The sequence below is a fragment of the Microcaecilia unicolor genome, chromosome 1 (genome assembly GCF_901765095.1).
Source record: "Microcaecilia unicolor chromosome 1, aMicUni1.1, whole genome shotgun sequence".
Lineage (NCBI taxonomy): Eukaryota > Metazoa > Chordata > Amphibia > Gymnophiona > Siphonopidae > Microcaecilia > Microcaecilia unicolor.
This window is the reverse complement of record NC_044031.1, coordinates 491,252,114-491,275,841: the sequence shown is the minus strand read 5'-3', so window position 1 is coordinate 491,275,841 and position 23,728 is coordinate 491,252,114. Positions and strand designations below refer to the sequence as shown.

Below are 23,728 nucleotides of genomic sequence, written 5' to 3'. Positions count from 1 at the left end.
GGCCAGATGGCAGAGAGAAGGGGGCTGTTCAGGGAGCTGAGGGTAAGCAGGTGGGAATTGGGTCAGGGAGGCTGAAAAGGGGGTGGGGGTCTCAGATGGGAGAAGGGGGCTGGCAGGCAGCGGGAGAAGGAGGATGGGCGGGAGGGAGAATCGCTGGACATGGATGAGAGGGAAGGACAGGGGAAGGAGAATCACTGGACATGGATGAGAGGGGAGGGCAGGGGAGAGAGGAGAATCACTGGACATGGATGAGAGGGGAGGAGAGGGGACAGAGGAGAATTGCTGGACATGGATGGGAGGGAGAGGGCAAGGGAGAGAGAAAATATGCTGGACATTGATGGGAGGGTAGGGCAGAGAGGAGAAATACTGGAAATGGATGGAGAGGTTAGCAGACGAGAGAGGAGAAATGCTGAACATGGACGGAGGGGAGGAGAGAGGAGAGATGCTGGACATGGATGGAGGGGAGGAAAGAGAAAAAGAAGATGCATATGGATGGAGATGAGGGAAAGGGAAGAGAGGAGAAAAACTGCATATGGATGGAGAAAATAGGCTAAAGCTGGAACCATGTTATACCTACTCCAGTCAATTCCAGTTTATGGATGTAGGGCAAGAAATGATGAAGAAAGGCGGAAAGTAAAGAAATGGAAAGGAAGCCCCGGAAACGGAGTTAAGAGAACAGATAGAGAGCAGCAGAATCAGAGACTGGGGCCAACATGATCAGAAAAACAGTCACCAGACAACAAAGGTAGGAAAAAATCATTTTATTTTCATTTTCGTGTTTGAATTATGTCCCATTTGAGAACTTACATCTGTTTTCTTATTTTGCACTGGATATACTGGAGCTGTAACAGCTTATTGAAATTATTTATAATGAAAAAAAATCACAAGTTATTTTTTTTCTCCTATACTGGTATAAAATTTCAATGATGCCTATTTATATGTGCCATGGCTAGTATAAGGGGTGTGGCTACTGTGGGTGTAGCGACCATAGGGGACGGAGTCATAGATGGTGACCCCCGCCCACACTGAGTACCGGTACCTTTTTTTTTCTTACAAAAAAAAAGCACTGGACATCACAAAAGTATTAAACTAAATTAATAAAAACACTATTACAATACATTTTTTTTAAAGGCAGTGTAGGACATTTTTGGAAGATACAGAGATAAAAATATCTAAAAAAGCGGGAAAGCTTTGTTTTTGCTTGTTAAAGTGGAATGAACAAAACTAAGAAGCTGAGGAATCTGTTGCACGCAGAAAGGACTGCTCATGTACAGAACTTTACGTGACGTTCAGAGTTCTGGGACATCTGTGCCATCTTGACAATGTATGATGATGTCACCTACTTGTGTGTCTGTTTCAGTCCTGCTTGTCGACAGTAAATTATGTTTGCTATGTGGAAAGATTGTGTTACTGTTTCAAGTTTAAACTTGTACTAATTTGTCTGTTTTTCATATATGCTTACCCCCCCTTATCTAAGAAAAGAAAATTATCATCTCCAAAAATTACGTTCTTAATTGTTTCACTGCTCTACAGATACTTCCCCTACCATCATTTAAAAAAAAATATCTTTTAATGCGCACACTATTTTTTTAATGTCTTTTAATGCACACACTATTTTACCACCTGCTGCTTGAATATTTATTTCTTGTTTGATTTCTTCTGAATTAATCTTATGAAATGAGTAGCTCTCAAAGGCTATGTGGGAATGCATTAAGACTGTCCCAGATAAAAGTATCAACTCCAACCAGTTTGTTGGCCGTTATTTCTAATATCTACTAAGAAGGCTACGTTCAGGAAGAGAAACATAAGAGCGTAAGAATAGCCATACTGGGTCAGACCAGTGATCCATCTAGTCCAGTATCCTGCTTCCAACAGTGAGCAATCCATGTCAGAAGTACCTGGCAGAAACCCATTTAGTAGCAATATTCCATTCTACCAATCCCTGGGTAAGCAGTGTCCATCTCAATAACAGTGTATGAACTTTTCCTCCAGGAACTTGTCCAAACCTTTTTTTAAACCCAGATATGCTAACAGCTGTTACCACATCCTCTGGCAGAGAGTTCCAGAGCTTAACTATTCTTTGAATGAAAAAAATATTTCCTACTATTTGTTTTGAAAGTATTTCCATGTAATTTCATTGAGTGTCCCCTGGTCTATGTACATTTTGAAAGAGTGAAAAATCGATTCACTTCTACCCATTCTACACCACTTAGGATTTTATAGACCTCAATCATATGCCCCCTCAGCTGTCTCTTTTCTAAGCTGAAGAACCCTAACCTCGTTAGCCTTTCCTCATATGAAAGGAGTTCCATTCCCTTTATCATTTTGGTCTCTCTTCTTTGAACCTTTTTTAATTCCATTATAACTTTTTTTTGAGATACAGTGACCAGAACTGAACGCAATACTGAAGGCGAGGTCACACCATGGAGCGATACAGAGGCATTATAATATTATTGGTCTTATTTTGCATCCTTTCCTAATAATTCCTAGCATCCTGTTTGCTTTTTTATGACTGTCACCGCACACTGGGCAAAAGATTTCAGCGTATTGTCTATAAAACCTGTCATACTTTGGCATATTGGGTCTTACTTTTGGAGAACATAAAAATAATGGAGGTGATGAGGACAAAAACAGTGATGGATTTTAAATGCGTGGCATAAACTCAGGTGCTCATTTTCAAAGCACATAGACTTACAAAGTAGAGGCATATTTTCAAAGCACTTAGACTTATAAAGTTATATAGAGGGGCATAATCAAACGGGGAGCCCAAGTTTTCCTGAGGACGTCCTCGCAGGATGTCCCGCAAAGGGATGGGGAAACCCGTGTTATCGAAATAAGATGGGTGTCCATCTTTTGTTTCGATAATACGCTCTGGGACGCCCAAATCTCAACATTTAGGTCGACCTTAGAGATGGTCATCCCCGATTTTCGACGATAATGGAAACCGAGGACGCCCATCTCAAGAACGACCAAATCCAAGCCATTTGGTCATGGGAGGAGCCAGCATTCGTAGTGCACTGGTCCCCCTGACATGCCAGGACACCAACTGGACACCCTAGTGGGCACTGCAGTGGACTTCAGAAAAAGCTCTCAGGTACATAGCCTCCCATACCTTGTGTGCTGAGCCCCCCAACTCCCCAACTACCCACAACTGTACACCACTACCATAGCCCTTAGGGATGAAGGGGGGCACCTAGATGTGGGTACAGTGGGTTTGTGGTGGGTTTTGGAGGGCTCACATTTACCACCACAAGTATAACAGGTGGGGGGGGGGGGGGGGGGGATGAGCCTGGGTCCGCCTGTCTGAAGTGCACTGCATTACCCCCTAAAACTGCTTCTGGGACCTGCATACTGCTGTCATGGAGCTGGGTGTGATATTTGAGGCTGGCATAGAGGCTGAAAAAAAAAAATATATATATATTTCTCCGAGGACAAGCAGGCTGCTTGTTCTCACTGATGGGTGACGTCCACGGCAGCCCCTCCAATCGGAAACTTCACTAGCAAAGTCCTTTGCTAGCCCTCGCGCGCCCGCGCGCACCGCGCATGCGCGGCCGTCTTCCCGCCCGAAACCGGCTCGAGCCGGCCAGTCTTCTTTTGTCCGCACTCGGTACGGTCGTGTTTTCGCCGTGTCGAGCCCCGGAAAGTCGACCTCGCGCGTCCAATTTGTTTTGAACGTGTTTTTTTCCTTCGGGAAAGCTTTGTCCTAGTCGGGAAGTGCTCCGGAAACCCCTCGCCGGGTTTCGTGTAAATCCTCCCCGTACTTCTAGCTTTTTTGCCCCGGTAAGTTTTCTTTCGTCGTCGGGGTAGGCCTCTTTTCGGCCTCGGTCGAGATTTTTTTCTCCCTCTAAATTTTGGTGCTCCAAATTTCGCCATTTCGGCTTTTGATTTCGCCGGCGTGATTTTTCCGCCCATGACATCGAAGCCTTCCAGCGGCTTCAAGAAGTGCACCCAGTGCGCCCGGGTTATCTCGCTCACTGATCGACACTCGTCGTGTCTTCAGTGTCTGGGGGCCGAGCACCGCCCTCAGAACTGTAGTCTGTGTTCCCTGCTTCAAAGGCGGACTCAGGTAGCGAGACTAGCCCAGTGGAACGTGTTGTTCTCGGGCTCTTCGTCGGCATCGGCACCGGGATCTTCGAGTGCATCGACGTCGTCAGCGTCCAGACCATCTTCCTCGGCCGCCCCTGCATCGAGTGCATCGAGGCATCGGGCCTCTGCATCGGCGCCGAGACATCGGATAGCTGCATCGACGTCGGTGGTACCAGGACCTCGTCTGCTGATGTCGTCGGACGGTGGTGCATCGGGTGGAGTGCAGGTGAGGGCTGTCCATTCCCCTGCTGGTGGCGGTGAGCCCTCGGGTGGGTCTCCTCCTACCCTGAGGGCTCCTGCGGTACAGCCCCCCCGAGATCGACCTTCTTCAGTCTCGGCCCCGAGGAAGCGACGGATGGATTCGACGTCCTCCTCGTCGGTGCCGGGGAGCTCCGGTGACATGCTTCGGAAGAAATCGAAGAAGCATCGACACCGGTCTCCTCCCCGTGTCGGCACCGAGAGCTCTGGGTCGCCGAGGGATTCGGCACCCAGCAGGCATCGGCACCGAGAGGACCGCTCACCCTCTGTTCAGGAGGTGTCGATGCGCTCCGCTCTGGACAGCCCGGAACAGCCTCCACGCCCGGAACAGGTTCTGACGTCGACGCCTGCATCGACCTCTCAGCCTTTCTCCGCAGCCACTCTAAACGAGAGCCTCCGGGCCGTTCTCCCAGAGATTCTGGGAGAGCTGTTGCGCCCTAACCCTCCGGTACCGGCGGTGCTTGCGCCTCCGGTACCGTCGAGCGTGGCGCCGGCTGGCCCATCGCCCAGGTTGAGGTCCCCGACGTCGGTACCGCGTGCGGTGCCGACCGCGGCCACCTCCCAGGAAGGCTCCCCGACTACGTCGGCGGAGGGAGCTTCGCCGATGCGGGCCAGGGAGTCTACCTCTCGACGCCCCCATCGTGGACGTGGCTCCACAGAGTCGAGCAGGGCGAGGTTGCAGACACAGGTCCGTGAACTTGTGTCTGACACCGAGGGTGAGGCCTCGTGGGAGGAAGAGGAAGATCCCAGATATTTCTCTGACGAGGAGTCTGAGGGTCTTCCGTCTGATCCCACTCCCTCTCCTGAGAGACAGCTTTCTCCTCCCGAGAGTCTGTCCTTTGCCTCCTTTGTCCGGGAGATGTCTACGGCCATCCCCTTCCCGGTGGTTGTGGAGGACGAGCCCAGGGCTGAAATGTTTGAGCTCCTGGACTATCCTTCTCCACCTAAGGAAGCGTCCACTGTTCCCTTGCACCATGTCCTGAAAAAGACATTGCTTGCGAACTGGACCAAGCCATTAAGTAATCCCCACATCCCCAAGAAGATCGAGTCCCAGTACCGGATCCATGGGGACCCAGAGCTGATGCGCACGCAGTTGCCTCATGATTCTGGAGTTGTGGATCTGGCCCTAAAGAAGGCTAAGAGTTCTAGGGAACATGCTTCGGCGCCCCCGGGCAAAGACGCTAGAACCTTAGACTCCTTTGGGAGGAAGGCCTACCATTCCTCTATGCTCGTGTCCAAGATCCAGTCTTACCAGCTCTACACGAGCATCCACATGCGGAACAATGTGCGGCAGTTGGCGGGCTTGGTTGATGCTCTTCCCCCCGAGCAAGCCAAGCCTTTTCAGGAGGTGGTCAGGCAGCTGAAGGCGTGCAGAAAATTCCTGGCCAGAGGAGTTTATGACACTTTTGATGTTGCGTCCAGGGCCGCTGCTCAAGGTGTGGTGATGCGCAGGCTCTCATGGCTGCGTGCCGCCGACATGGAGAATAGACTCCAGCAGCGGATTGCGGACTCGCCTTGCCGTGCGGACAACATTTTTGGCGAAAAAGTCGAACAGGTGGTAGAGTCTCTCCACCAGCGGGACACCGCATTCGACAAGTTCGCCCGCCGGCAGCCTTCAGCTTCTACCTCTACAGGTAGACGATTTTTCGGGGGAAGGAAGACTGTTCCCTATACTTCTGGCAAGCGTAGGTACAACCCTCCTTCCCGACAGCCTGTGGCCCAGGCTAAGCCCCAGCGCGCTCGCTCTCGTCAGCAGCGTGCGCCTCAGCAAGGCCCCGCGGCTCCCCAGCAAAAGCAAGGGGCGAGCTTTTGACTGGCTCCAGCAGAGCATAGCCGACATCCAAGTGTCCGTGCCGGGCGACCTGCCAGTCGGGGGGAGGTTGAAAGCTTTTCACCAAAGGTGGCCTCTCATAACCTCCGACCAGTGGGTTCTGCAAATAGTCCGGCAGGGATACATCCTCAATTTGGCCTTAAAACCTCCAAATTGTCCACCGGGAGCTCAGTCTTACAGCTTCCAGCACAAGAAGGTACTTGCAGAGGAACTCTCCGCCCTTCTCAGCGCCAATGCGGTCGAGCCCGTGCCATCCGGGCAAGAAGGGCTGGGATTCTATTCCAGGTACTTCCTTGTGGAAAAGAAAACAGGGGGGATGCGTCCCATCCTAGACCTAAGGGCCCTGAACAAATATCTCGTAAAAGAAAAGTTCAGGATGCTTTCCCTGGGCACCCTTCTCCCCATGATTCAGCAAAACGATTGGCTATGCTCTCTGGACTTGAAGGATGCCTACACACACATCCCGATACTGCCAGCTCACAGACAGTATCTGCGATTTCAGCTGGGCACACGCCACTTCCAGTACTGTGTGCTACCCTTTGGGCTCGCCTCTGCGCCCAGGGTGTTCACAAAGTGCCTAGCTGTGGTAGCAGCGGCGCTTCGCAGGCTGGGGGTGCACGTGTTCCCATATCTCGACGATTGGCTGGTGAAGAACACATCCGAGGCAGGAGCCCTGCAGTCCATGCAGATGACTATTCGCCTCCTGGAGCTACTGGGGTTTGTGATAAATTACCCAAAGTCCCATCTTCTCCCAGTGCAGAAACTCGAATTCATCGGAGCCCTGCTGGATTCTCGGACGGCTCGCGCCTATCTCCCAGAGGCGAGAGCCAACAACTTGTTGTCCCTCGTCTCGCGGGTGCGAGCGTCCCAGCAGATCACAGCTCGGCAGATGTTGAGATTGCTGGGCCACATGGCCTCCACAGTTCATGTGACTCCCATGGCCCGCCTTCACATGAGATCTGCTCAATGGACCCTAGCCTCCCAGTGGTATCAGGCCGCTGGGGGTCTAGAGGACGTGATCCACCTGTCCACGAGTTTTCTCGAATCCCTGTATTGGTGGACGATTTGCTCCAATTTGACTCTGGGACGTCCCTTCCAAATTCCTCAGCCACAAAAAGTGCTGACCACGGATGCGTCTCTCCTGGGATGGGGAGCTCATGTCGATGGGCTTCACACCCAAGGAAGGTGGTCCCTCCAAGAAAGCGATCTACAGATCAATCTTCTGGAGTTGCGAGCGATCTGGAACGCTCTGAAGGCTTTCAGAGATCGGCTGTCCCACCAAATTATCCAAATTCAGACAGACAATCAGGTTGCCATGTACTATGTCAACAAGCAGGGGGGCACCGGATCTCGCCCCCTGTGTCAGGAAGCCGTCAGCATGTGGCTCTGGGCTCGCCGTCAAGGCATGGTGCTCCAAGCCACATATCTGGCAGGCGTAAACAACAGTCTGGCCGACAGGTTGAGCAGGATTATGCAACCTCACGAGTGGTCGCTCAATTCCCGTGTAGTGCGACAGATCTTCCAGGCGTGGGGCACCCCCCTGGTGGATCTCTTCGCATCTCAAGTGAACCACAAGGTCCCTCAGTTCTGTTCCAGGCTTCAGGCCCACGGCAGACTGGCGTCGGATGCCTTCCTCCTGGATTGGGGGGAGGGCCTCCTGTATGCTTATCCTCCCATCCCTCTGGTGGGGAAGACTTTGTTGAAACTCAAGCAAGACCGAGGCACCATGATTCTGATTGCTCCTTTTTGGCCGCGTCAGATCTGGTTCCCCCTTCTTCTGGAGTTATCCTCCGAAGAACCGTGGAGATTGGAGTGTTTTCCGACCCTCATCACGCAGGACGAGGGGGCTCTTCTGCATCCCAACCTCCAGTCCCTGGCTCTCACGGCCTGGATGTTGAGGGCGTAGACTTTGCCTCTTTGGGTCTGCCAGAGGGTGTCTCCCGCATCTTGCTTGCTTCCAGGAAAGACTCCACCAAGAGAAGTTACTTCTTTCATTGGAGGAGGTTTGCCGTCTGGTGTGACAGCAAGGCCCTAGATCCTCGCTCTTGTCCTACACAGACCCTGCTTGAATACCTTCTGCACTTGTCTGAGTCTGGTCTGAAGACCAACTCCGTAAGAGTTCACCTTAGTGCAATCAGTGCATACCATTACCAAGTGGAAGGTAAGCCGATCTCAGGACAGCCTTTAGTTGTTCGCTTCATGAGAGGTTTGCTTTTGTCAAAGCCCCCTGTCAAGCCTCCTACAGTGTCATGGGATCTCAATGTCGTTCTCACCCAGCTGATGAAACCTCCTTTTGAGCCACTGGATTCATGCCATCCGAAGTACTTGACCTGGAAGGTCATTTTCTTGGTGGCAGTTACTTCGGCTCGTAGAGTCAGTGAGCTGCAGGCCCTGGTAGCCCAGGCCCCCTTACACTAAATTTCATCACAACAGAGTAGTCCTCCGCACTCACCCTAAGTTCCTGCCAAAGGTCGTGTCGGAGTTCCATCTGAACCAGTCAATTGTCTTGCCAACATTCTTTCCCCGTCCTCATTCCTGCCCTGCTGAACGTCAGCTGCACACATTGGACTGCAAGAGAGCATTGGCCTTCTACCTGGAGCGGACACAGCCCCACAGACAGTCCGCCCAATTGTTTGTTTCTTTTGATCCCAATAGGAGGGGAGTGGCTGTAGGGAAACGCACCATATCCAATTGGCTAGCAGATTGCATTTCCTTCACTTACGCCCAGGCGGGGCTGGCTCTTGAGGGTCATGTCACGGCTCATAATGTTAGAGCCATGGCTGCGTCGGTAGCCCACTTGAAGTCAGCCTCCATTGAAGAAATTTGCAAAGCTGCGACGTGGGCTTCTGTCCACACATTCACATCCCATTACTGCCTGCAGCAGGATACCCGACGCGACAGTCGGTTCGGGCAGTCAGTTCTTCAGAACCTGTTTGGGCTTTAGGATCCAACTCCACCCCCCGAGGGCCCTGTTTGTTCTGTTCCAGGCTACACTCCCAGTTAGTTGGTAAATTTTTTAGGTCAATCTCTGTTATGTCCTCGCTGTTGCGAGGCCCAATTGACCATGGTTGTTGTTTTGAGTGAGCCTGGGGGCTAGGGATACCCCATCAGTGAGAACAAGCAGCCTGCTTGTCCTCGGAGAAAGCGAATGCTACATACCTGTAGAAGGTATTCTCCGAGGACAGCAGGCTGATTGTTCTCACCAACCCGCCCGCCTCCCCTTTGGAGTTGTGTCTTCCCTTGAAGTGTATTGTCTTGCTACATACTGGACTGGCCGGCTCGAGCCGGTTTCGGGCGGGAAGACGGCCGCGCATGCGCGGTGCACGCGGGCGCGCGAGGGCTAGCAAAGGACTTTGCTAGTGAAGTTTCCGATTGGAGGGGCTGCCGTGGACGTCACCCATCAGTGAGAACAATCAGCCTGCTGTCCTCGGAGAATACCTTCTACAGGTATGTAGCATTCGCTTTTTTTTAGGGTGGGATGGGGTTAGTGACCACTGGGGGAGTAAGGGGAGGTAATCCCCGATTCCCTCTGGTGGTCATCTGGACATTTAGGGCACATTTTTGTGGCTTGGTCGTTAAAAAAAAAATGGACCAAGTAAAGTCGTCCAAGTGTTCGTCAGGGACGCCCTTCTTTTTTCCATTATCGACCGAGGACGCCCATGTGTTAAGCATGCCCCAGTCCCACCTTCACTATGTTTCCGACGCCCCCGTGAACTTTGGTCGTCCCCACGATGGAAAGCAGTTGAGGACGCCCAAAATAGGCTTTCGATTATGCCGATTTGGGCCACCCTGTGAGAAGGACGACCATCTTCCGATTTGTGTCGAAAGAGGGGCGCCCTTCTCTTTCGAAAATAAGTCTGTTGGTAATCTATGTAACTTTGGAAGTCTATTTGCTTTGAAAATGAGCCTCAGAAAATCTTTATATAGTAAAATGGTGAGATCAAAGCAAAAGTTAAATGATTTTTCACACTTTATCCACGAATAGAAGAGTATAACCTGCGCTGAGTGGCAGGTACGAATCTGGCCATCTTTTTGGGCAGACCAGATTTACCATATGGGCCTTTTATCTGCCTTCATTTACTGTGTTGCTGTATGTGCCTTTATATACATTTAATATGAGTTTTATTTTGCGTGTTTCCTTTGCAGCTAACTTAATGTTTGCTATGTTTTAATTGTAACGTATTTCATCAGCCTCCAACATTAACTATTTTCTTTTGTTGTTTTTTTTTTCTTGTAGGACACAAATCCAATATTTTTGTTCAACAAAGAGATGATTCTTTGTGAACGTCCTCCAGTTATTCCCAAAACAACTTTTTCAGCAGAAAATGAAATGCAGTTAAAAGTTGAAGAGTCGCTCATGATGCCAGCTGTTTTTCACACTGTAGCATCTCGTACTCAGCTTGCTGTGGTAAGAAATTGTGGAATATCTATGATGGCACAATTGTATTACAGTTATGTGGTTATGTAGTTTAAAATTATAGAGAATAATCAAACATAATTTGTCAGAAAGAGTCATTTGTATTGAAATCCTTCATGATACACTGAATCAGCTGTAATACACTTAGCCAATGCAAAGGATTGCTTGATGAACTTAGATAGTTGTTGGGCATAGAGTAAAATGGGTTGTAGGTTTTTTGTTTTGTTTTTTAAAGAAATCTCTTGTTAGTGTGATTGCTGTGCTAGTCTACTTGAATATTTAAAAACTAGTAAAAAAAGGCCCGTTTCCGAAACCAATGAAACGGGCGCTAGCATGTGGTTTTTTTTTGTGTGTGTGTGTATGTGTCACAGAGTTATTTTGTGTTTGTGAGGGTGCGGTGTGTGTGCAGGTTGTTGATGTGTGTCTTTTTTTGTTTTGTTTTGTTTTTTGCTTGGGGGTTGGGGGATGTGCTGTGCTGTGCTGGCAAAGTGGGTTGGATTGGTGTGTGGCTTTGTGGGTGTGTTTCTGTTGTATTGTGTGTGTGTGGTTTTGTCTGTCAAGGAGGTTTGTGGAGGGGGGGTCTTTCTGTTGGTGAAATGTAAATGTGGTTGTAGGGGGGTCAGCCTTTGTTGAGTGTTGTTTTTTTTTTCCATGTTTTTTTTTTTTTTTTGTGTTGTGCTGAGGCAGCAGTGTTGTTTTAGATGGGCAGAAGGTAGAGGAGCAAGTTCTTTGTCTGTCGGTATTTTTTGGCCGTTTCAGGGCTGCTGTAGGGGAATGCTGGAAGAGAAATGTGCTGTTGGAAGCAGCGCCATCTTTTTCCATTGGGCTGGGGTTCTGGGCATCCTGGAGGTGGGTGATGGCTTGCCTGAGGATGGGGATGGTTGTTTTAAGTTGGCGGAAGGGAGAAGAGCACAGTCTCGGGCCGTCGGGGGGTGATCCGGTATGTTTGGTCCATTTCAGGCCGGCTGCAGGGGAATGCTGGAACATTTATGTGCTGCAGACAGCTTGCCTGAGGCTGGGGATGGTTGGGCACGTCTTTGGCCGCTTCGGCAAAAGGGGAAGAGGAAGGGGGTGTGGAGTTACCTGCAGCCGCCTGAGAAACCATGTATTCTTTGTTTGTTTTGTATTATTAGTTTGCATTTCTGTTGAAGAAAGAGTGGATGCCTTTCGAATGATGGAGGTGGTGCGTCGGTGTGCGGTTGTTTCGTTAGTTTGGCAGCCAGTCTCCAGCGATTCCTAGGCAGGGAAGGAGTACTCCTCCCCCTTCCTTGGTCGCTGTTTGCTGCTGGCTGGGTCGCGGGTAATCCTTCCAGCTGGGCCGCAGCTTGTCCTGTTCGCCCACGTCCCAGATGGTGAGGGGCACGTTGTTTTCCGGCTCCTCTGACTCCATGTCAAGCGATCCCAAATATAGTCTGTGCTATAGGCCCTCTGGCACTCTTCAGTACTGGCATTAGGCATTTAAAAATTTCTCCCCCCCTCCCCCGGTCTATTTTTGCACATACCCACAGCAGGAATATTCTTCTCTCGTTCCAGCGGTGGTTCTGTGCTCTCCGTGCTGCACAGATAATGAGCCATTCTGCTGGGGAATGCTCCTCCCTTATTGTCACGTAGTTTCCTTTGATTGGTCCGTCTTACGTTGCCTAGTGTTGCCTGGGAATGGTGTTGTGATGGTCCTTTGTGTTTCAGAATGTTGAGGGTGTTTTTTCTGATTGGTCCGTCATGCGAGGGGGGGGGCAGAGAGACATGGTCAGTGTTGTGGCTTCACCACCATGAATCCATGAACCCTTCAGTGAGTGACTGAGTGACTTCAGAACGTTGTCTTCAGAACGTTGAGGGTGAGGTTTATTATAGTAGATAAGTGTCAGCATACTAAGTCAGTGTTTCCCAACTTCTTCAAGCCAAATATCTCCTAGGTTGAACAGTACCACTGAGCTCCGAGCCGCAGAGATTTTGAAATGGACATTTATTTGTTAAACAATTAACTAACTAGGCAATATACATAACAAATACAGGTCTCTGCAGCTGGCATGCAGACCAAGTCACAGTTGGGCCTGATCTGTAGTGGGCTCACAATAGTTACTTTACTAATGGGCAATACCTTAGGTAGATCAGTTTGAATCCTTTCTCAGCTACAGGATGTCAGTCTTTTATTCATTGAGACTGACCAAAAGTAGTTTATCTGCAGATGTGTTTATTCTCCATTGGGGTTCAGGGCTTCCAAACCTCTATCCTCTCTTATATCACAAACACTTTAAAAATTTGAAATAGAACAAGGGATCCTTGATTATTATAGTCCCCTTGTTGTTGAGACAGATCTGCTGTGATGATTTTGTTGGTAATGGGGACCTCAGGATGGGCCAGCACTGAAGCTGGAGGTACATAAGTACATAAGTATTGCCATACTGGGAAAGACCAAAGGTCCATCGAGCCCAGCATCCTGTTTCCAACAGTGGCCAATCCAGGTCACAAATAACTGACAAGATCCCAAAAATGTACAAAGCATTTTATACTGCTTATCCCAGAAATAGTGGGTTTTCCCCAAGTCCATTTAATAGTGGTCTATGGACTTTTCCTTTAGGAAGCCGTCCAAACCTTTTTAAAACTCCGCTAAGCTAAACACCTTTACCACATTCTCTGGCAACGAATTCCAGAGTTTAATTTCATGTTGAGTGAAGAAAAACTTTCTCTGATTCGTTTTAAATTTACTACATTACTACTACTACTTAACATTTCTAAAGCGCTGCCCGTAGCTTCATCGTATGCCCCCCCTAGTCCTAGCATTTTTGGAAAGCGTGAACAGACGCTTCACATCTACCCATTCAACTCCACTCATTATTTTATAGACCTCTATCATATTTCCCCTCAGCCGCCTTTTCTCCAAGCTGAATAGCCCTAGCCGCTTTAGCCTTTCCTCATAGGGAAGTCGTCCCATCCCCTTTATCATTTTTGTTGCCCTTCTCTGCACCTTTTCTAATTCCACTATATCTTTTTTGAGATGCAGCGACCAGAATTGAACACAATATTTGAGGTGCGGTCGCACCATGGAGCAATACATAAGCATTGTAACATCCTCATTTTTGTTTTCCATTCCTTTCCTAATAATACCTAACATTCTATTTGCTTTCTTAGCCGCAGCAGCACACTGAGCAGAAGGTTTCAACATACCATCAATGACGACACCTAGATCTCTTTCTTGGTCCTTGACTCCTAACGTGGAACCTTGCATGACATAGCTATAATTCGGGTTTCTCTTTCCCACATGCATCACTTTGCTCTTGCTCACATTAAACATTCTGAACCTGGGGTACCGCAGGAGAGGGTACCCCAGGTACAGAAACAAGAAGTGTGGTCATCTACCTGCAGCAGCTTTCTTCCTTCCATGTAAGTGTACATCCAGTTATAAAGTTTTTTCTGAGATTCCCTATTCTCTGAATGCATTAGGAGAGGGGTATGTGGTGGATACCCCAGCAAAGCCCCTTACACCTGAAACATACATAGTCTGGTTTGTAGAGAGCCACTGCATTCACTGCAGGTTTAATTTTTGGCAGAAGGGTAAAACAAAGCAGGTCTAGATACCTGGGAATAGGAAGCAGCCAAAAGGAAAGTAAAAGCCTTATGGAAGCTTGTTCTTTGTCTGTCTGCTAGTGAGCCACAGAGTTTCCAGATGGCGAAAAATTTACCAGCCCAATTTGTGGCCAAAAGTCGCCCAAAAAATCATCCCAACAGTTTTGATACCAAAATCATAATCATTAATATTAATATTTTCAAACTATCTTCATTTTTCTTTTTCATAAGTAAACTTTAAAATTAATTTGTGTAACCACGTAGCAGTCCAAAACAAGTAAAGTCAGAAACAACACAGTTTATACCTAATTGTGCAACCACCCTTAGCATTCACTTTTGGATTTAAATAGCAAAACACATGCATGTATGGACTGGATAAACGAATTAAAGCAAAGTTCAAAGCAAATGCCCTTAATATGTAATACTTGGTAGCACTAATGCAACAGTAATGGAATATTCACATAGTAAGCAGCCTAAACCAACAGATTTTTTTTTCCACCGAACATAAGAAGAAAGCCTTTCCCTCATTATTCAATATCTCTCTGTAAAATAGTAACAATAAAAAAAGTGAAGTGCATTTTTATAATATGCCACTGTATTCCACAAAACAAAACGAACAAGTTCCCACAATCCATCTTTTATGTTTTGATGTAGGCACAGGGAAAAAAAGATGTTAAATGTTCAACCTAATTAATGTTTTTTTCAAAAATTGTACTTATAAATAGTAAGTCTGATTGTTAAGCACCTGATTCTCATAACATGATGTCTGTTTTGATGGCCCTTTACTAGGTGAAAGCATCTCTGCAAGAATACAGGGGGTTCCTATAACCAGCCCCTCCAAATGACACAAATGATTTACAATTTAGAACCAATTACTACTCTAACCGATAAAACCAATGCTTCCTCTGTGTGCATCTGTATGCTGCACATGCCAGTATGTTTGAAAATATAAGCGAGATCAAATAAAAATGCTGCCAATAATAAAGAACAGTGTGGATAGAGTAGCTCATAGATTTGCTTGCTTTGTTTTGGTTAAGCAGAGAAGGCGGCAGCTGTGCGGAGAACCTCAGCTTTTTTATGTCACGCTGTCTCCTGTTGTCAATCTAACTTCCTTGTTTGGCTCCCTCCCTCCACAGCAAGCAATTTTTTTTTTTACTTGCAGGCAGCCCCCTCCCTCTCTCCACAGGCTAGCAAGTTCTTCCACTGCCCGGCTCCCCTCTGCTCCAGACCGGTGGCTCCCTCGGTCCCTACTTCCCTGCTTCTCCAGTCAGGGCTCCCTCTGGCTCCTGCTGCTGCTAGCTACTCACTTCATAGTGGCACTGCTCTGCTCTGCTGCCAGAGTGTCTCTGTCTGCCTCCAGAGTCGTCGTCCTCTCTCTCTGTTCACTGGCGGTTCTGTCTGCCAACCAGGCACGGCAGACTCCCGCCTGGCCTGTCTGGTGATGGTCTTCTGTATCATCTCTGGACTCTGTCTTCCCCTCAGTTTCCTCTCCTCTCTCTTGCTCTCCTCCGGCTGCGACCCGACCCAACCCAGGCAAGCAGTTGTTCACACACAGTTCTCAGCTCAAGCGGCAGCTCATACCCACGTCCCATGAGGCTACGATGAGCTGAGGTGTGTGTGTGTGTGTGTGTGTGTGTGTGTGGGGGGGGGGGCTCAGCATTTAAAATGGGCTGGATCCTTCCTCTCTCACCCTCCTATTGGTCAAATTTGACCAATAGGGTGGCGAGGTGAAAAAACCCAACTCGCGGGTCGTAGCAGTGAAAACCACCCAATTCCTCAGTTTTCTCATGGACATGGCAACTTTGGTGAGCCAGAAGCATCATCAGTTACCCTAGCAACTGAGGAGAAGGGTGGAACTGGAAACTATTGCCAGCTAGGGAAGTACTATATCAGTGGGCTAAGAGAGCAAATAGCAGCTCTGAGCCTCATACTCGGAAACAAAGAGGAATTATGAGGAGGGCAAAGTGCAAGGTGGGATTTTTATTATTTGATAATTCAATTTGCTTTAGAGAATCCTTTTGTATTTTAAATCCCCAGCAGCTCAGAGAAAGCACACTGTCCCAAGGAGGGGTAATGGGGAGAAGTATTAAGTTGCAGATGAAAATAGGGTTTTAGTAATAACTGGTAGTCTTGTTTGCTAGCTAATGGTGCTGGCAAGTTTGTATTGGAGAATGACAAGGGGATGGGGACTAAACAAATTACTGCATTGACCGCGGGTGTGGGAGCAAAACTTTTTACCATCCCGCTAGAGTGGTAAAAAGCCTTATTCCCACTGTAAAGATAAAAGAAACACGATTACCGCGGGTCTGGCATCCCAGTGTCTTTCTTCCTTCCTCCCCCTCCCCGCTGCGCTTCTCTACCTTGAACCAGAAGGAGGATCACTACAGGCCTGCTCTTGGGCTTTCCGTTTGCTGGCTCCCGCCTTCTGATGCAACTTCCTGTTTTGCGGAGAGGGAAGGTTCCGGAGTAGTCCTGTAGGGATCTTCCTCGTGGCTGTAAGGTAGAGAGACGCGGGGGGGGGGGGGGGGGCGACAAAATACCGGACCTGCGGAGGGGACAGCTTCCTATAGGATCACTCCCTCTCACTGAGATTGAGCCACCTTAGGGTAGGTAGAGTTACACCTGCTGAGTCAGAGGGGTGGGGCTCATGAAGGGAGGTGGAATGCCCTGAGGTAGAACTGATCAGAGAGACCCCGAGTCAAGAGGTTTCCAGGAAAGAGGCCCTGAATCAAGAGGTCTGTAAAGGAGTGACAACTGAGGCTACAGTACCTGAGGGAAGTGCCATGGAAGAGAAGTAGCCAGAGCTAAGTGTTTCCCTGGGGTGAGAAATTGTAAGCAGTCAAGTCAGCCTCCAGGAGTTAATGATACATGGACAGTAGATTTCCAGGTAGGAAACCTGAGGTGGCATTAGTTGCCAGGTGTTTGGACTTGGCTAGGAGCCAGCCCAGTGAAGAGTACTGACTGTGTGAGTCTGCCACCTATATGGGAATCTGCCACATTTCTGTGAGGTCCTGCAGCCAGCTGCAAGCCACGCTGCCACAGTGCAGTAGGTGAACAAGAAGGTCTACTTTGTGTACAGAGTTCAAAAAGCTTGAGGATTTGAGAATCTCCAACTTCTTCACTGTTCCATGGTGGTTGATTCTGCTCTCAAAAGGGCCTGGAGTATTAAGTCTCACTCCTTGGTGACCCCGGGAGGAGAGGCTAGGACCTTGGATTCTTTTGTCAAGAAGGTGTTTCAGAACACTGTACTAGCTTTCAGCGTACTTGTTATCAGCTCATAATGAGCATTTGTTTGTGGAACATAGTGTGCAGCGTGGTGGAGTTTTTAGACACTTTCCACAAGAGAAAAGTGAGGAGCTCCATCAGCTAGAAGCCAAAGAGCAGGAATGTGAAAAGTATTTGATCTGGGCAGTATTATGATGCTTCCGATACAGTATCCAGTTCCTCTGCTATAGGGATTGGGATGCACAGACTTGCCTGGCTTCATGCCAAAAAATTCTTTTGGGAGATGAGGTACAGGAGTTTATTGACTTCATGAATAAGCACTTAGATGCTATGAAGTCACTCTCCTGGCCCACTCCAACTTTAGCCTCCAAATCCAGGAGGTATTTTAGTGGAGGGCAACAGAGGACCTATTTACTCTTAAAGGTATAGGTATCCTCCTCTTTCCTTCCTCTCCACTCACCAATCAACCCAGGGATGTCTCGCCCATCCAAGACAGCAGAGGGCCCAAAAGTCCTAGATGGCTCCCCAGTCAAAGCAAGGAATGAACTTTTGACTGGCTCAAAGAGAGCATAGCTTCAATTTTGGAGAACCTTCCAGTAGGACAAGACTGAATTTTTACGAGACAAGGTGGCCTATTTTAACTTCAGACTGGTGGGTTCTCAAAATTGTCCAGTTAGATTATTGCCCACTGAGAGCATTAATATTTAACTTTTAGCATTGAGATTCTACCATATGCTATGTTATGATCACCATTGATGGACCTGAAATTCTCTAAGGACAAACAGGACTTAGTTTCTCACATGTGGGATGACGTCTGAAGCTACGCAGCATACCTATCACTTTAAGAAACCTTTAGTAGGCCTGCACCATATGTGGTGCTTTCTCACTTGCTTTGCTTTTTTTTTTTTTTTAAACGCTCATTAGTAGAAGTCTTGTCTCAAATAAACATAAGGCACTACCAGGACCAAGATGACGCCTTGAGAGGACGTCTGATGCGTTTGCTTGCGGGGAGCCTTTCTGACTTGATGCTGTAATGAGGAAAAGGAAAGCTAAGCTGCGAACTTGCCCCTCTGGTTCTGGCGAGCTCTCTAGGATGGGTCCAGTCGATGGGCTTCAAGACCATTCGCCCCGCTTTGGTGGATTTGACGGCTTTGGATGGCCCTGAGAGTTCTCTGGGGCATAGTTTGGAAGGGGCTTCATTGAGCCCTGTACAGCACGCTGTGCCGCCTCAACCCGGAAGTGCTGCTGTGGTAAGGCTGGAGGAGCACCAGACACTGGAGAAGTCTGCCGGGTCATTGTCTTTGGATGGGACCCCACTGGCAGGTCCCTTCCTGAGGGGAGAAGGACCTTCAGAGGTGATGAGTCCGAGAGAAGGTACCCATAAGTATTAAATCTTCAGCCTTCCATGGAGTTGGAGTGTTTGACTAGTAAACCAGCATCAGTCACATTCTACTCAGTTTGGGAAGCTGGACGTGGGAGGGGCGCCTGGTGTGGTATACTTGGATTTCAGCAAAGCCTTTGACATGGTTCTGCATAGGCGACTGATAAACAAATTGAGTGCCCTCGGTATGGGACCTAGAGTAACTGATTGGGTTAAAAATTGGTTGAATGGAAGGAGATGGAGGATAGTGGTAAATGGAGCTTGCTCTGAAGAAAGGGATGTTGTCAGTGGAGTACCACAGGGATTGGTCCTTGGGCTGATGCAGGAATTACCACTATTTTTAGCAGAATCTGTGGTACTTCAGGAGTCAAACACCACACACCAGAATGAGAGAGAAGTCTTCTTTATTTTCCAGCAAAGTAGAACATCAGCGCTAGCCCTCTCCTTCTCTTCAGCTCTCTGTGTCTTGTCTCTCTGTGTCTTGGCTCTCGTCTCTTTTGTCTCTCTGGGTCCTGCGTCTCCTGTCTGTCCTGTAAGCTGCTTCTGTTCTCATTTATAGGGCCGGCTGTTTTTAATGTCTTTGTAAGCGATATTGCGGAAGGGCTCTCTGGTAAGGTCTGTCTCTTTGTGGATGATACCAAACTCTGCAGCAGGGTGGACAGTCTGGAGGGTGTGAATGACATGAGGAAGAACCTAGCGAAGTTGGAGGAATGGATCAATATTTGGCAACTAAGATTTAATGCTAAAAAATGCAGGGTCACGCACTTGGTCACAAGAATCTGAGGGAACGGTACAGTGTAGGGAGTGAAGTGCTTCAGTGTATGAAGGAAGAGCGGAATTTGGGGATGATTGTGTCTGATGAACTTAAAGCTTCCAAACAGATAGAAAAAGCGATGGTCAAAGCCATAAGGATTCTTGGGTGCATAAAGAGACGCATGACCAGCAGGAAAAAGGAGGTGATAGTGCCATTGTATAAGTCTCTGGTGAGGCCCCTTTTAGAGTACTGTGTGCAGTCCTGGAGACCGCACCTACGAAAAGATATAAACAGGATGGAGTCAGTCCAGAAGGCGGCTACAACATTAGTAAGCAGTCTTGAACACAAAAAAATATAGGGACAGGCTTATGAACCTCAACATGTGTACGCTGGAAGAAAGGAGGGAGAGAGGAGATATGATAGAGATGTTTAAATATCTCAAGGGCATTAATGTACAGGAAGTGAGCTTTTTTCAACTGAAGGAAAGCTCTGGAATGAGGGAGCATACAGTGAAGTTAAGAGGGAGTAAGCTTAGGAGTAATCTAAGAAAGTGTTATTTCATAGAAAGGGTGGTGGAAGCATGGAATGGCCTCCCGGTGGAAGTTGTTGAGTCAAGGACTGTGTCAGAATTAACAAGGCATGGGATAAGCATGTGGGATCGCTTAGGAAAAGGAAGAGTTAGGGGTTACAGAGTATGGGCAGACTGGATGGGCCATCTGGCCTTTATCTGCCATCATCAATATATATAAATGGCGAGTGTCGTACTCACTCTCTACCCCATCCCCGTGTCAATACATGATGACGAGGGCGGAACAGAGAGGGTCTCTATTGCGCATTTGTGAGGGACACCGCCGTCGCTAATGCTCCCCCATCCGGAGTCGCCGCCGCCACCCACCTTCCACCCAGTCGGGCCCTCGCTCCGCTATTGAAACAGCGAGGGCACGCAGCACACAGCTCTGCTGAGCTGCCGTCGGCCTTCCTTCTTCTTCTCTGCCTGTGTCCTGCCCTCGACGACGTTACGTCACACGAGGGCGGGACACAGGCAGAGAAGAAGGAAGGCCACGGCAGCTCAGCAGAGCTGTGTGCTGCGTGCCCTCGCTGTTTCAATAGCGGAGCGAGGGCCCGACCAGGTGGAAGGTGGGGGGGGGCGAACTCGGAGGGGGAGCGGCAGCAGCGAACTCAGCGGCGGGGTGGGGGCCCTTTCACCCCCCCCCCCCCCCCCCCATACTAGCCCTTTGTTACGGGCTGAACGGCTAGTGTTTCTATGTTTCTAACAGTGCAAGTATCTGTATCACATTTTTCCGCTAAATTTGATTTATTAAGTGCTTAGTGAACGGCTCAGACTTCAGCACAAGCTCAGCAGCTAACCCGTGTTCACCAGTTGGAAATTCAGTTGCTTGAAGTGAAAAATATGATTGTACAACAAATTAAAGAGATCAATCTCTTGTTGAGAAGAATAGAAAATCAGAGTGAAAGGAGCAATCTTCAGTTTTTGAACTTTCCCAGGTCGCCACTGATATCATCAGTGGATATGGTTAAGAGATATCTGAAAGAAATCCTGATGTACTCAGATGATAATGTGCCACCTATTGTGAAGATGACTTACTTATCTTTGCCCAGGAGTGTTGTACCTGGTGGTGTACTATATAACTAAATGGGTAAATCAATTTCAATATAGTTGTTCAATTTGCATCCACCACTCTATTACCACAACTTTAACATATAATAAAATCTTTATTCCATATTACAGATATTTCAATAAAATCTTGTAAAACCCTTTACAATTAGTGCTGTTACCCACACTAATCAATACACGTTACCCTTTACAAAAAAGACATCCCACACCAGTCCACTCAATGGAGAATAAAAATCTTGGTACTTATCTTGATAGTCCTCCAACAGATGATTCAAAAACCGCTGTACTACTACACATTAAAAAAAACACGGTGTAGCCATTAAAGGTCCAAGAAATCCTCCACCACTCGAAAATACATCAAATGGGTCACTATCAGGTATCAATCCGTTGTGTCTTTACACAATTGTAATGATAACCAAATGTCAAATTTGACCGGGTGCCATGGCATTCAACTTGCATATATCATAAAAGCACTGATGTTGATGATTAAGTCCATTCTCAATAGTCATCGAGGACTGAGCAGTATAATGCAACAGCACGAGTAGTCTCTCAGTATGGGTATAGCCCACAAGATATTCTGAGCATGGGGCACCCTCTTGGTGGATTGTTTTGCCACTCAGATCAACCACAAGGTCCATCAGTTCTGCTCCATGTTTCAGGCCCACGAAAGACTAGCGTCAGATGCCTTCCTCTTCATTTGAGGGACAGGTCTTCTGTATGCGTATCCTCCGATACCTCTAGTGGGAAAAACTTTCTTGAAACTCAAGTAATACCATGGAACCATGAATCTGATCATGCCGTACTGGCCGCAGCAGATATGGTTCCAGAAATGGTTCCCTCTTCTTCTGGAATTATCCTCTGAAGAACCACGGAGATTGGAGTGTTTTCTGACCCTTATCACACAGAATGAAGTGTTGCTTCTACATCCCAACCTCAAGTCTCTGGCTCTCATGGCTTGGATGTTGAGAGCCTAGAATTCACTTCCTTGTGTCTTTCAGAGGGTGTCTCCCGAGTCTTGCTGGCTTCCAGGAAAGATTCCACTAAGAGGTGTTACTCTTTTAAAGGGAGAAGGTTTGCCATCTGGTTTGAGAGCAAGGCTGTAGATCCCCTTACTTGCCCTACACGGACCCTGCTTGAATACATTCTACACTTGTCAGAGTCTGGTCTCAAGACCAACTCTGTAAGGGTTCACCTTTGTGCAATTTGCTTATCATCAGTGTGTAGAAGGTAAGCCCATCTTTGGACAGCTTCTAGTTCGCTTCATGAGAGGTTTACTTTTGTCAGAGCCCCCTGTCAAACCTCCGCCAGTGTCATGGGATCTCAACATCGTCATCAGCCAGCTGATGAAATCTCCTTTTGAGCCACTACATTCCTGCCACCTGAAGTACTTTTTGTTCTCCGAGGACAAGCAGGCTGCTTGTTCTCACGACTGGGTTGACGTCCGCGGCAGCCCCCACCAACCGGAAGAAGCTTCGCGGGACGGTCGGCACGCAGGCCACGCCCACCGCGCATGCGCGGCCACCTTCCCGCCCGTGCGCGACCGCTCCCGCCAGTTACTTTTTTTCCGCGACTGAGAGAGTTGTGCAATTGCCTCTCTCTGTTCAGCCGCCGGATTTTCGACCGCGTTTACGCGGATCGTCGCTTGGATTCCCGTTCGGTTTCCTCTCATCTTGTTTGTATTGTTTTAAAAAAAAAAAAAAAAAAAAAAAGAAATTTTTCGCGCGTGTGGAGCACGCGCTCCCCTTTTCCCTCGCTTACTAGCGGGGACGCCACGTTGCGGCCTAGTGGCCGCTCGGTCGGTTGATTTTTTCGTGGTGTGATTTTAGCCACCATTGTCGACTTTGACTTCGCCGACGCGATTTTTCCGTCGATGTCCTCGAAGGTCCCGAGTGGATTTAAAAAGTGTGGTCGCTGCGGCCGGCCGATCTCGCAGACCGACACCCACGCTTGGTGCCTCCAGTGCCTCGGGCCGGAGCACAATCTCAAGTCGTGCGCTTTGTGTCTCGGTCTCCGGAAACGGACTCAGGTTGCGAGGCAAGTTCTGCGGGACCGTCTTTTTGGAACTTGCGCCGGCCCCTCGACGTCGACCTCGACGGCATCGGTATCGAAGGCCGGTTCTTCGGTACCGGTATCGATGCCCGAGACATCGGCACCGATGGCAGCGACCCCAGGAGAACAGGTCCCGTCGGTCCGCCGGTCCGCCGGTGAGAGTGGGGTTGAGAGGCCGCGTGGGCAGTTGGCCCCGGTCACTCCCTCAGCTCGTGAGCCACGGGACCGAACCCTGTCGGACCCGGTACCTCGAGACCGAGGGGGATCGACCTCCTCCTCCTCCATGCCCTCCGGCGCCGGTGACGTGCACCGGAAAAAAGATAAGAAGCGCCGTCACCGGGAGCCCTCGGTGCACCCTGAAGAGGAGTCGACGCCGAAGCGTCATCGCAGAGAGGAGAGATCTCCGTCGGTGGTGGAGGTACCGACGCGTCGGGGTTCCGGCACCTCGGTGCCGTCTCCTGGCCCCCAGCAGCTTCTGGCACCGACACCCTTACCGGCCCCACCGCCTTTCCCGGCAGCGGGCCTGG

The 23,728-nt window shown here is 48.8% G+C and overlaps 1 protein-coding gene across 4 annotated transcripts in view; it reads left to right on the top strand.

The window, feature by feature from the left end:
• RB1CC1 (RB1 inducible coiled-coil 1) overlaps positions 1-23,728 on the top strand; it is a 387,073-nt gene that overhangs the window by 70,919 nt on the left and 292,426 nt on the right. For all 4 annotated transcript variants that reach the window (XM_030214384.1, XM_030214360.1, XM_030214376.1 and 1 more), the window contains exon 5: positions 10,413-10,583. In XM_030214384.1, the coding sequence (XP_030070244.1) occupies positions 10,413-10,583 (171 nt within the window). The remainder of the gene's footprint in view (positions 1-10,412; positions 10,584-23,728) is intronic.